General features: G+C 43.9%; 1 protein-coding gene across 1 annotated transcript; it reads left to right on the plus strand.

Annotated features, from left to right (window-relative positions):
* The first annotated feature begins 5,299 nt into the window (after positions 1–5,299).
* On the plus strand, positions 5,300–13,133 carry lrit3a (info leucine-rich repeat, immunoglobulin-like and transmembrane domains 3a). The gene is made up of 4 exons (XM_017473484.3): positions 5,300–5,740; positions 7,173–7,639; positions 9,778–10,083; positions 10,690–13,133. The coding sequence occupies exons 1-4, from the start codon at positions 5,643–5,645 to the stop codon at positions 11,682–11,684; spliced, it is 1,866 nt and encodes a 621-aa protein (XP_017328973.1). The 5' UTR covers positions 5,300–5,642; the 3' UTR covers positions 11,685–13,133.
* Positions 13,134–13,268: the final 135 nt, after the last annotated feature.

Here is a 13,268-nt window from a genome sequence, read left to right on the forward strand (position 1 = left end):
CCCGTACACGTCCTCTTTTCCCCGGACACGCCCTCTTTTCCCCGTACACGTCCTCTTTTCCCCGAACACGTCCTCTTCTCCCCGTACACGTCCTCTTTTCCCCGTACACGTCCTCTTTTCCCCGTACACGTCCTCTTTTCCCCGGACACGCCCTCTTTTCCCCGTACACGTCCTCTTTTCCCCGAACACGTCCTCTTCTCCCCGTACACGTCCTCTTCTCCCCGTACACGTCCTCTTTTCCCCGTACACGTCCTCTTTTCCCCGTACACGTCCTCTTTTCCCCGGACACGCCCTCTTTTCCCCGGACACGTCCTCTTCTCCCCGTACACGTCCTCTTCTCCCCATACACGTCCCCTTTTCCCCGTACACGTCCCCTTTTCCCCGTACACGTCCCCTTTTCCCCGTACACGTCCCCTTTTCCCCGGACACGCCCTCTTTTCCCCGGACACGCCCTCTTTTCCCCGGACACGCCCTCTTCTCCCCGGACACGTCCTCTTCTCCCCGTACACGTCCCCTTTTCCCCGGACACGCCCTCTTTTCCCCGGACACGCCCTCTTTTCCCCGGACACGCCCTCTTCTCCCCGGACACGTCCTCTTCTCCCCGTACACGTCCCCTTTTCCCCGGACACGCCCTCTTTTCCCCGTACACGTCCCCTTTTCCCCGTACACGTCCCCTTTTCCCCGGACACGCCCTCTTTTCCCCGGACACGCCCTCTTCTCCCCGGACACGTCCTCTTCTCCCCGTACACGTCCCCTTTTCCCCGGACACGTCCTCTTTTCCCCGGACACGCCCTCTTCTCCCCGGACACGTCCTCTTCTCCCCGTACACGTCCTCTTCTCCCCGTACACGTCCCCTTTTCCCCGTACACGTCCCCTTTTCCCCGTACACGTCCCCTTTTCCCCGGACACGCCCTCTTTTCCCCGGACACGCCCTCTTTTCCCCGGACACGCCCTCTTCTCCCCGGACACGTCCTCTTCTCCCCGTACACGTCCCCTTCTCCCCGGACACGCCCTCTTCTCCCCGGACACGCCCTCTTTTCCCCGGACACGCCCTCTTCTCCCCGGACACGTCCTCTTCTCCCCGTACACGTCCCCTTTTCCCCGGACACGCCCTCTTTTCCCCGTACACGTCCCCTTTTCCCCGTACACGTCCCCTTTTCCCCGGACACGTCCTCTTTTCCCCGTACACGTCCCCTTTTCCCCGTACACGTCCCCTTTTCCCCGGACACGCCCTCTTTTCCCCGGACACGCCCTCTTCTCCCCGGACACGTCCTCTTCTCCCCGTACACGTCCCCTTTTCCCCGGACACGTCCTCTTTTCCCCGGACACGCCCTCTTCTCCCCGGACACGTCCTCTTCTCCCCGTACACGTCCTCTTTTCCCCGTACACGTCCTCTTTTCCCCGTACACGTCCTCTTTTCCCCGGACACGCCCTCTTTCCCACGTACACGTCCTCTTTTCCCCGGACACGCCCTCTTTTCCCCGTACACGCCCTCTTTTCCCCGGACACGCCCTCTTTTCCACGTACACGCCCTCTTTTCCCCAGACACGTCCTCTTTTCCCCGGACACGCCCTCTTTTCCACGTACACGTCCTCTTTTCCACGTACACGTCCTCTTCTCCCCATACACGCCCTCTTTTCCCCGGACACGTCCTCTTTTCCCCGGACACGCCCTCTTTTCCCCGGACACGCCCTCTTTTCCCCGGACACGTCCCCTTTTCCCTGTACACTTCCTCTTTTCCCCGGACACGTCCTCTTTTCCCCGGACACGCCCTCTTTTCCCCGGACACGCCCTCTTTTCCCCGGACACGTCCCCTTTTCCCTGTACACTTCCTCTTTTCTCCGGACACGTCCTCTTTTTCCCTGTACACGTCCTCTTTTCCCCGGACACGTCCTCTTTCTCACTGGACACGTCCTCTTTCTCACTGGACATGTTCTCTTTTCCCCGTACACGTCCCACGTACACTGTCTCTCTCTCTCTCTCTCTCTCTCTCTCTCTCTCCCTCTCTGTCTCTCTCTCTCCACATGGTGCATGATCCTTTTTTTTAACCATAAATGTTTTATACAGAAGATATAATTCACTTTTATTCTAAAATACAGTTCTAGACATCGGACTCCAGGAAGACGATTTCTTTAAAGGTTCTTCCTTCATTACGATTTTTAATTTATATATTTTATTTGTTTATCATTAACAGTCTTATAACTCTGTGTGTGTGTGTGTGTGTGTGTGTGTGTGTGTTAGATATTTTCTGAAATACACATGCACAACTGACACCTACAGGGGGCGCAATTTTAACACTAAAGTCGTTCTCTGGGGTTCCTCCTAAAAATATACCTGCAGGTGGAACTGGAGAAATCACACCTGTGTGTGTGTGTGTGTGTGTGTGTGTGTGTGTGTGTGTGTGTGTGTGTGTGTGTGTGTGTGTGTGTGTTTTCAGCCAGGATTCACTGTGAGTCTGAACAGCTCTTAATGCAGATGAAAGATTAATTTGGTTTAATGTTCTCAAATTTCCATTTATATAAAAATATATAAATAATAAAATTAAAATAAGGTTTGATTGATAAGGTTGAAAATATTAGACGTGAAATACAGGCCATTAAATTAAAACCGGACAGTACTGTAACAAACCCATTACATGGCAATGTAGCGATATCAGATCAATGCTTAGAGTGTTTTGCTCCGCTTAGAGAGACCGAACTAGCTACATTAATCTCTTCAACCAATTCATCAACTTGCATACTAGATCCCGTACCTACATGTTTGTTTAAACAGATTTGTCCAGGAGTAACTGAACCACTTCTAAATATAATCAATTCTTCCCATTGATTTAGGTACATAGCACTGGCTATGTACCTAAATCACTTAAATTAGCAGTTATTAAACCCCTGATTAAAAAACCTGATCTTGACCCGTCTCAATTGTCCAGCTATAGACCAATATCAAATCTCCCCTTCATCTCTAAGATTTTAGAAAAGGTTGTACACAGCAGTTATGCTCGTACTTAGATAGGAATAACATTCATGAAATGTATCAGTCAGGATTTAGACTTCATTATAGCACAGAGACAGTGTTAGTTAAAGTAGTAAATGACCCTCTACTGACCTCTGATCAGGGTTGTGTCTCGCTGCTTGTGTTACTCGACCTTAGTGCAGCTTTTGATACTATAGATCACACTATTCTCCTTGATAGATTAGAAAATGTTGTTGGTATTAAGGGAACAGTCCTCTCCTGGCTCAGGTCTTATCTCACCGATCGTTAACAGTTCGTAGATGTAAATGGTGAATTCTCCATGCGTACTGAGGTTACTTTTGGAGTTCCACAGGGTTCTGTTTTAGGCCCACTGCTCTTTACTTTATATACGCTACCCCTAGGTCAAATTATTCGTAAACATGGAATTAGCGTCCACTGTTATGCTGATGATACACAGTTGTATGTTTCAGCGAAGCCAGAGGACAGACGGCAGCTTAGTAAAGTTGAGGATTGTGTAAAGGACATTAGACATTGGATGTTAATTAACTTCCTTCTACTTAATTCTGATAAGACAGAAGAACTTGTACTAGGCCCACGTGTAGCTAGAAGTAATCTTTCTGATCACACAGTAACTCTGGATGTTCTTTCTGTTTCATCATGTGCAGCAGTTAAAGACCTTGGAGTGATTATTGACTCCAGCCTATCATCTGATGCTCATGTAGATAATATTACTAGGATAGTCTTCTTTCATCTCAGAAATATTTCTAAGATAAGAAACATATTGTCACTACATGATGCAGAAATACTAGTTCATGCATTCGTCACCTCTAGACTAGATTACTGTAATGCCGTACTGTCTGGATGTTCCAGTAGGACCATAAACAAACTCCAGTTAGTCCAGAATGCAGCTGCTAGAGTCCTCACTAGAACCAGAAGATACGACCACATCACCCCGATCTTATCCACACTGCATTGACTCCCAGTGAAATCTCACACTGATTATAAAATACTATTATTAACCTATAAAGCACTAAACGCTCTCGCGCCACAGTACCTGAGAGAACTTTTGGTCTTTTATGATCCGCCACGCCTACTTAGATCAAAAGATGCAGGCTATCTGACGGTACCTGGAATAGTGAAGACTACAGCAGGGGGAAGAGCTTTCTCTTCTAGAGCCCCACAGTTATGGAACAGTCTTCCAGTTAGTGTTCGGGACTCAGACACAGTCTCAGTGTTTAAGTCCAGGCTTAAAACGTATTTGTTTACTCAAGCCTACCCTGACTAGATCCTGTTCTACTACTTCGCAGTCATAATGATCTTTTTTCTCCCTCTCTCCTTTCGCCGAGCCCCACACGAATTTATGGAGATACTAGAGATCCAGATCCTTTCTGCCTCTGGATGGAGCTCAAATCTTCTCTAAATCCAGACTGCTGGGACTACGGCTGCTCCTAACGCCATACAGACTTCATATAAATCCATAATGAACTTTTTCACACTATCTGTTGTTACCCAGATGAGGATGGGTTCCCTTCTGAGTCGGGTTCCTCTCAAGGTTTCTTCCTCTTAAAACATCTTAGGGAGTTTTTCCTCGCCACCGTCGCCACTCAGTGTCTTGCTCAGTTGGGATAAATTCGCACCTTTAATATCTGTAGACCGTGTTGATATTTCTGTAAAGCTGCTTTGAGACTATGTCTATTGTAAAAAGCGCTATACAAATAAAATTGATTTGAATTGAATTGAAAATAACAGATCTTTTAAAGGAAACTTCTTGTGTGTGTGTGTTTACTCTCTCTCTCTCTCTCTCTCTCTCTCTCGCTCTGTCCTGTTTTATTTCTCACTCTCTCTGCTTCCATCTTTTCCTCTTCTCCTCTCCCTCATCTCTCTATCATCATCTTTACAATACTCTCTTTTTTTTTACCTCGCTTCTCATTTGTTTCTCTCTCTGTCTCTAATTCTGTTCATTCCTTTATTGTTCTCTCTCTCTCTCTCTCTCTCTCTCTCTCTCTCTCTCTCTCTCTCTCTCTCTCTCTCGGCGTTGTTATAAATCATGGTCCAGGCGACAGCTCACACTCAGTTATCACTCTGTCTTACACATGCAACGGTCTGCAGAGAGAGAGAGGGAGAGAGAGAGAGAGAGAGAGAGAGAGAGAGAGAGAGAGAGAGAGACTCTGAGTGAAACAGACAAACAGGGAGAAGCAGACAGATAGAAAGTGACAGACAGATAAAGAGAGAAAGGGAGAGACATACAGGAGAAAGAGAGAGACAGATAAAGAGACAAAGACATAAAAGGTGATAGAGAGAGATAGAATGATAAACAGAATCAGGTCACATGATTGGGCAACCTTTGTTAGCCGATTAGTATGTCCTGAAAGGTCATCACCTTTCCTTTCTAACACACACACACACACACACACACACACACACACACACACACACACACACACACACGCACACTCTTTGAGAAATCCTCTGTAATCCGTCCTCGCCTGCACACCGTCTCCTCGCCTCAGTGTGAGTGTGAAGCTGCAGGAAGAACAGACGTTCCCCTTCAGCATGGATTCCTGTGTGTGTTTGAATGTGTGTGAGGGTGTGTGGTGAGCTTTAAGGCGTGTGTGTATGCTTGTGTGTGTGTGTGTGTGATGTGTGTGAGGGTGTGTGTGACTCAGTGAAGGATGCGGTGTGTCCTGGCCTTTCAGGTGTTGCTGTGCTGCTGGAGTGTCGTGCGGCCGTTTTGCCCCTCACAGTGCACCTGTGTTTTCCACGGGACCAGGTAACACACACACACACACACGCGCGCGCGCGTGCCCACACACACACACACACACACACACACACACACACACGCACGCACACGCACACATGTTTATATAATTTCATGCAAATGTGTAAAAGTAAAAATGTAATAAAATAATATTCATTAAAAAAAAAACAGAAATAGACGTGAGGAACAGCGAGACATTTCACACGTGAGGAACAGAGAGACATTTCACACATCAGGAACAGAGAGACATTTCACACGTGAGGAACAGCGAGACATTTCACACGTGAGGAACAGAGAGACATTTCACACATCAGGAACAGAGAGACATTTCACACGTGAGGAACAGGGAGACATTTCACACGTGAGGAACAGGGAGACATTTCACACGTGAGGAACAGAGAGACATTTCACACGTGAGGAACAGCGAGGCATTTCCCACGTGAGTAACAGCGAGACATTTCACACGTGAGTAACAGCGAGACATTTCACACGTGAGGAACAGGGAGACATTTCACACGTGAGGAACAGGGAGACATTTCACACGTGAGGAACAGGGAGACATTTCACACGTGAGGAACAGGGGGACATTTCACACGTGAGGAACAGGGAGACATTTCACACGTGAGGAACAGAGAGACATTTCACACGTGAGGAACAGCGAGGCATTTCCCACGTGAGTAACAGCGAGACATTTCACACGTGAGTAACAGCGAGACATTTCACACGTGAGGAACAGGGAGACATTTCACACGTGAGGAACAGGGAGACATTTCACACGTGAGGAACAGGGAGACATTTCACACGTGAGGAACAGGGGGACATTTCACACGTGAGGAACAGGGAGACATTTCACACGTGAGGAACAGAGAGACATTTCACACGTGAGGAACAGCGAGGCATTTCCCACGTGAGTAACAGCGAGGCATTTCCCACGTGAGTAACAGCGAGACATTTCACACGTGAGGAACAGCGAGACATTTCACACGTGAACATTTAAAACACGTGTATTTTCTTTTAGATGAATTTGGCAGCAGCGAACGCTTCAGGAGGGCTAATGAAAGATTAAATTTAAAAAAGAATAAAGAGTTCATAATAAAGAGATTATCATTTACACTGAGAATCAATCAATACTATTTAATTTCTTTCAAATATAACGATTTTTGACGTTATACTTTTTTCCTATAAAAAAAAATAAAGATCATAAGCAGTTAGCTTAAGTAGCTAGCTAACCAAACGCTACAGTCAGCATTACAGCGGTGTGAAAAGCTTCGTATGTGTTGTTAGGTTGCAGCTGTTAGTGCATTAGATTAGCGTATATTGTTTGAATATAATTCTAATATTAATAAGCAGAAGGTTTATTGTCACTGTATTACAACATTTAGAAACACGTGCATCTCCCTGATTTGAATTTCTTTAGAGTTCTGCATCTTCTCTCCCACAGGACGGTGGTGTGTAACGATCCTGACACGGCGGAGATCCCCGTCAACGTACCCCTGGACACGGTGAAGCTGCGTGTGGAGAAAACGGCGGTGCGTCGAGTAAAAACCGAGGCGTTCTACTACCTCACCGAGCTCAGGTATCTGTGGCTCACCTACAACTCCATCAGCTCCGTGGATCCTGCCAGCTTCTACAACCTGAAGGTCCTGCACGAGCTCCGTCTGGATGGAAATCAAATCTCCACGTTCCCCTGGGAGGCGCTCAGAGAGATGCCCAATCTCAGAACGTTGGATCTGCACAATAATCGATTAACAAGTGTTCCCGTAGAAGCTGCAGCTTACCTGGTTAACATCATATACCTGGACCTTTCCAGCAATAAGCTGAACACCTTGCCCTCGGACCTTTTGGACATCTGGAGTCCCTTTTCTGGAACAATTCCCACCAGCGGTTCCTCTCAGAAAATCATACTGGGTGAGTGATGATGATGATGATGATGATGATGATGATGATGATGATAATGATCAGGGATTCACAGTAAGTTCATGAGGTACAGTTGTGCTCATAAATTTACACACCCCTTGCAGAATCTGCAAAATTTTAATAATTCACAAAAAATAATAATAATAATAATAATAAGACAGATCATTAAAATCACGTTTGTTTAGTCCTGCCCTGATTAAACTATTTCACATAACAGATGTTTACATATAGTACACACGACTAACTGAATTTACACAAATTAACCAGCTCAAAAGTTTACACACCCTTGATTCTTAATCCCGTGTGAAATATGAAATGAATAGTGATAAAGGGGAACATGGTGTATATACATTGAGAGTGTACACTAGTTTTGTGTTATCAATATGAAAGACCGACACGATCATCACGCTTTTATTTACATTAATTAAAAGAACAGAAAGCTTTTATTTAGTGAAAAAATCAATCAATCACTTAAGAGAGCTACTACAGTAGTAGCGCTCTCCGCTGTATAGCACCGATCGAACTGTCTCCGACCTGCTTGATTTTCTGCGGTGGGTTTATCGCTGCTAAAGATAACTCGAGCTTCTGCATGTGCAGGCTTCACCTCACTTAAGTACAGCTTAATCAGATAATTCTCTTCCCACATGCAAGTCAGGTTTAAGGTGATCTGTACACTTCGTTTAGCGATTCTAAACATCATGTACCAGCTCGTTATCAGAGATCTAGTGTGTTATCATCAGCACTGGCAGAACATCGACTATAGAGTAAAACATTATGAATGTTAGTAAAACAGAACATATATATGAAACCAGGAGCAGTTTTGCTACTGAAAATCTAAAGGAAGTGTATATGAGGAAGAGTGATTACATTATTATGGAATCTATCAGCGGCATCTTGGTGTTCTTCTCCATGCAGTTGTTCCCGTTCATCAGGGAAACGACATATTTTGTGTTTACAGTCAACAAACCCCGAGGTCCCGCTCTAGACGGAGTAATGAATGATGTGCTGTTGAAGTGCAGCACCTGACGTTTTACTGCTTGTGTTGGAAACACTTCGGGACGTTAAACATACTCTCCAGTAGGCCTCGCACGACAAAACGAGGCTCCAGAAGCTACAGTCAGGTTCAGACGTCCACTCGCAAGATGAGTTTTCACGTATAAAGAAAATACTAATCAAATATAAAATAGTATTTTTCAAACCATTCTTCTGCTCTGATTAGCCGCGGTTAGCCTTGCTAGCAAACCTTGCTACCAGATTTATTTATCGTTAGGAAGTTTGCTGGGGAACATGTCCACCTGCTTTATTTATACAGTATAATATTTATCATAAATCTCAGGGAACTTGGTGGTGAATTGGCTAATTCCACAATTGACTAGTTTATAACGTTATCTACGATGCTAGCGTACTTGGGTCCTGTTTGTTTTATTTACAATTATACAACAGTTCACTTAATTTTAGACAGCTTACAAGCAAACCTGGCTAGGTACTCAAACAGGTAACCTTCATTCTAGCTTAGCTAGCTAGATAGGTTGCTTGGATATAAAAGTTTTGCTTAAGTAACATCGTAAAACTGTTTTTACAATGATCGTGCAATTAAAAACTGATCGATGCTAAAGAAATATTCCGAAGAAGCTAAAGAAAAGGCTAGTGAGTGGTTCCAAATCACCCACATGGTTACCTACATTACAACATGAAGGTTACGGGGTATTACGCAGCTCTCATACTGAAATATTTCAATCATTAAACATTGTTTACATGTTCACTAAACCTAGCTAACTTGTCATTAAATACGCTAGCTAGTGGTACAGTGATGGGCTGCCATTTTAGCACATTAGCCAAGCATAAATAAATAAATAACTAGCTAGCTAATAGCTTGCTACAGTAATGTATTGAATAAATCTAGCTGGCTAGTTAGGTTAACACCTTAACCCTAACCCAGAATCAGATTAGGAAAAATGCTGTCAGAAATCCCTCATATAGTGCTTTAGAACAATCGGCAACCAAAAAGTGTTTTATTAATCAGTTATCTAAAAAGAAATGCACTAAAATTATACAGGTTGCATTTTAATTAATAAAATAAGATACACTGTAAAAAGCTAACATTAAAAGAAAGGCTTCAACGTTTCTAGGACTCCAGGACAACATGTGGTATTGCGATTGTCGCATATCCAAACTTATCGAGATGTCCAAAATGGCAGAGGGTCCGGTGGTGCTGATGGACCCCTTGGTGACCTGCAGTGGTCCAGAGAACCTGGCTGGGGTTCTGTTTAAACGAGCAGAACTGGATCAGTGTGTTAAACCAAGGGTGATGACTTCAGCCACGAAGATCACGTCTTCCCTCGGCAGTAATGTGCTCCTGCGCTGTGATGCTACGGGTTATCCAACCCCGACCCTGCAGTGGAGCAGAGCGGACGGTTCAGCACTCAGTAACCCAGGTAACAGTCGGCGCCGAAATTAGAGTTAAATTGTGCAATTAAAAGTTCAAAATCTGAACTGTATTAGCCTTTAATAGATTATTTTTACTTGAATTGACAAATGGCTGCCACTGACTGCCGTTAGCTGCCATTATCCATTTACATTTTACCAGATTTGCCAAGTATGCAAGTGGCATCTCCACACCAGTTTGGTTTTCTGCTCAAAACCCTTTAGCGCCATCAACAGGCCAAATTTTAAGCCTCATTTCTACTTGTATCTTATTAACTGAAAGGTTATAACTATTTTGTTAACATAAATGTAAAGATGCTTTCTTTAAACATAGTGTAATGCTTCTCATCTCTTAATATTTTAAATTTAATTTCACGCATATTAATGATGGCTAACAGCTAAATCCTTCTAGATGGCTTTGAGGATGTATTCTATAAAAGATTCAATGAAATGTGATTTATGAACGTTTGAGAAGAAATCTGTTACCTCTTATTAGGCCTTAGCAACCAATCATTTTCAAAACAATAACAAAACGGTAATCATTTTATCCTGAAGCATCAAGTGCTTATTGCAGTTTGTTTTTAATGATGAGTGTAATTCCTCTTTGCATGCTTCAGTTGTGCAGGAGTCCCCAGGCAAAGGTGTTCGATGGTCCATCCTTAGTCTGGAGGGAATAGTGTTAACGGACACTGGCGTTTACTGCTGCAAGGCAAAGAACTTTGCTGGAACTGCAGAAGCCGCCATCATGCTATCTTTGGCTGGGATGGACCTCACAACTCCAGTTCCTCCCTTCAACAGGACTTTTCCTGCTGTTACAGAGGCTGCGATTTTCTTTTCTACCACCACCACCACCACCACCACCACGTCCAAACCATCTCTGATTACACTCCAATCTACAGCTAGCAAGTTGAACTTAGACCCAGGTGGAGGCATCCAGAGATCTCCACCTGCTGGAAATACACCCAGCACAAATGGCACCAAGGATAAAGCTAGGAAGAAAGGTAGCTCATACATCAGAGATGTTGAGGTGATTGAGGAAACAGGAGACAGTGCAGTTGTGTTATGGATGAATGAGGGGTTTCCCAGTGAATTGCCCCTGTCAGTGGTGTACTTTCCATACAACGAAGATGAGATAAAGGAGATCGTGGACACTGAGGTTGGAAATGGTAAGCTTCTCCTTGAGGACCTGTTTCCCAACCAGATGTACACAGTCTGCTTGGTTCCCAAAAGTGGGAAAGAGCAGTGTGTGAATTTTAGCACTCTGGACACCGTTTTAGATGTTGGACAAAACAGTTGGCTGCTGATCGTCTCTGGAATTGCTTGTGTTTTTGTGCTTCCTCTCATTGTTCTTCTTCTCTACAAGATCTCATTGCTGTACCTAAAGAGGAGCAGCAGCAGGAACGCTGAAATGGATGATGACCTTTCCAAAGAGACTTATCTGAAATTTGAGACTCTCGCCATGCAGCAGAGGACGCTGAATGGACAGGCGAGCGATCTCTGGACCCGACGGCTGACGCAGGAATCAGAGAGGATGCTCCTTTGCTCACGTTCAAGTTTAGACTCACAAATGACCTACAAAAGTGATAATTCACGATCCGAGTACCTTTGCTAGCTCTGTGTGGGTGAAATGAACCAGGAACAGTAATGACCACCTGCCTGTGAGCCAGTAGCAATACAAGTGGGCAGGACTGTGGTCTCTTTTGTTCTCGCCATTTTCTTATTGTTGCTTGCTGTACATGCTTTAGCGCTAGGGTTTTTGTGGTACAGTTACGGGGAGTTTGTTCTCTGCCTGATAGAAATGTTGGCACCTCTGTGTATGTGTAGTCCCAACACACCGAAAAACATTTTCTCTACACAGTCAAATCTCCACAACTGCTGGATTGAGAGGTCATCCACATTTTCATCTACCTCACTGACAGCAAGCATCCTATGACTGGTAGAAAGCTAGTTATGTGCAGTGATATACTCTTAGAAGATTTCCGTCCCCTTCAAGAGCTCTTCAGGTGTCCATCTGGAGGAACCCTTAGATCTCTATAGCACAGAATTTCTCTATTAGTGATTATTCCAACTGTACCGATTCAGAGAGCTTTTAAAGAACCGTTTTTTCTATGATTGTTGCTTTCTGCTTGACACCGTTTCCAGAAAGGAAACACTAGCCCTATCAGAAAGCTCCAAGTACAACCCTTTCAGGAGGTTACAACCCCTTAAAAACCCTTGAAGAACCTTTTTTAAAGGAACCCAAAATGTTAAATGCCTGATAGATTTTAACTAATACAAAGAATATAATTAGCAGGGTTCTTTAAGGGTTCTTAGCATCCCTGAAAGGATTCCAAATAAAAGCTAAGAAAGTGTAACTATCCACAGAACCCATGAAGAACTCTTTTTTCAAAGAGTGTAGCTTTCTAAAGGGGTTCTACTGGAAAGCATTTCTAGGAAGGAAACCCAAGTCTTTTAAAAAAATGGTTCCAAGTAGAAACTTTTTAGGAGGAAATATCCTTAATATCCTTAATTATCCAAAGAATTATCCAAAGAACCTTTGCAGAGCCCCTTTTTCTAAGAATGTACCAAGTACCAACTTAACGGTTCAGCCAAACGGACAACCAAAGAATCCCCAAAGGTTCTAAATTATTTATTTAATTAGTTTAAACGTGTTATTTAATTGCATGCTTTATGTTTTAATGCGTTTCACTTGCTAGCTTGCTAACGAGTTCATTTATAGGTGTGTGCAAACTTTTTTTTTAACACAGCCAGCTAGATGAAGTGCTGCTTTAGATCTTTACTACTCCATGCAATGTGCTTATATACCGTAAGCGTGTGAGCTTAGATAACCTGTATTTATTTGTGTGGGCTTTTCATTCTTTGGCATTTAATTCATTCCGAGAACAAATTAAGTAATAAATCGTTTTTTGATGTACTGAAACACTCCTATACTTTGCTTGGCTAAATTTGCATATTGAAACATGATAGGCTGTTGTATGTTATGACATCATAGCACTTGTCTGTCACATGGTGCGTCTCCTGTGTTTCTGACCGGGGGACTGTTTCCAAGAATGGGGGTCCAGTTCAGTTTGAAATAAATATCTAGAGCTGAAGTCACAAAAAAGTGTTTTACTACCAAGAGTTTTCCTAAGTGTTCAAAAACATCAATATGTAAATTTATTATGAAATATATAATGTAAATGTGTTAGAAATTGCC

The sequence above is a fragment of the Ictalurus punctatus genome, chromosome 8, assembly GCF_001660625.3.
Source record: "Ictalurus punctatus breed USDA103 chromosome 8, Coco_2.0, whole genome shotgun sequence".
NCBI lineage: Eukaryota > Metazoa > Chordata > Actinopteri > Siluriformes > Ictaluridae > Ictalurus > Ictalurus punctatus.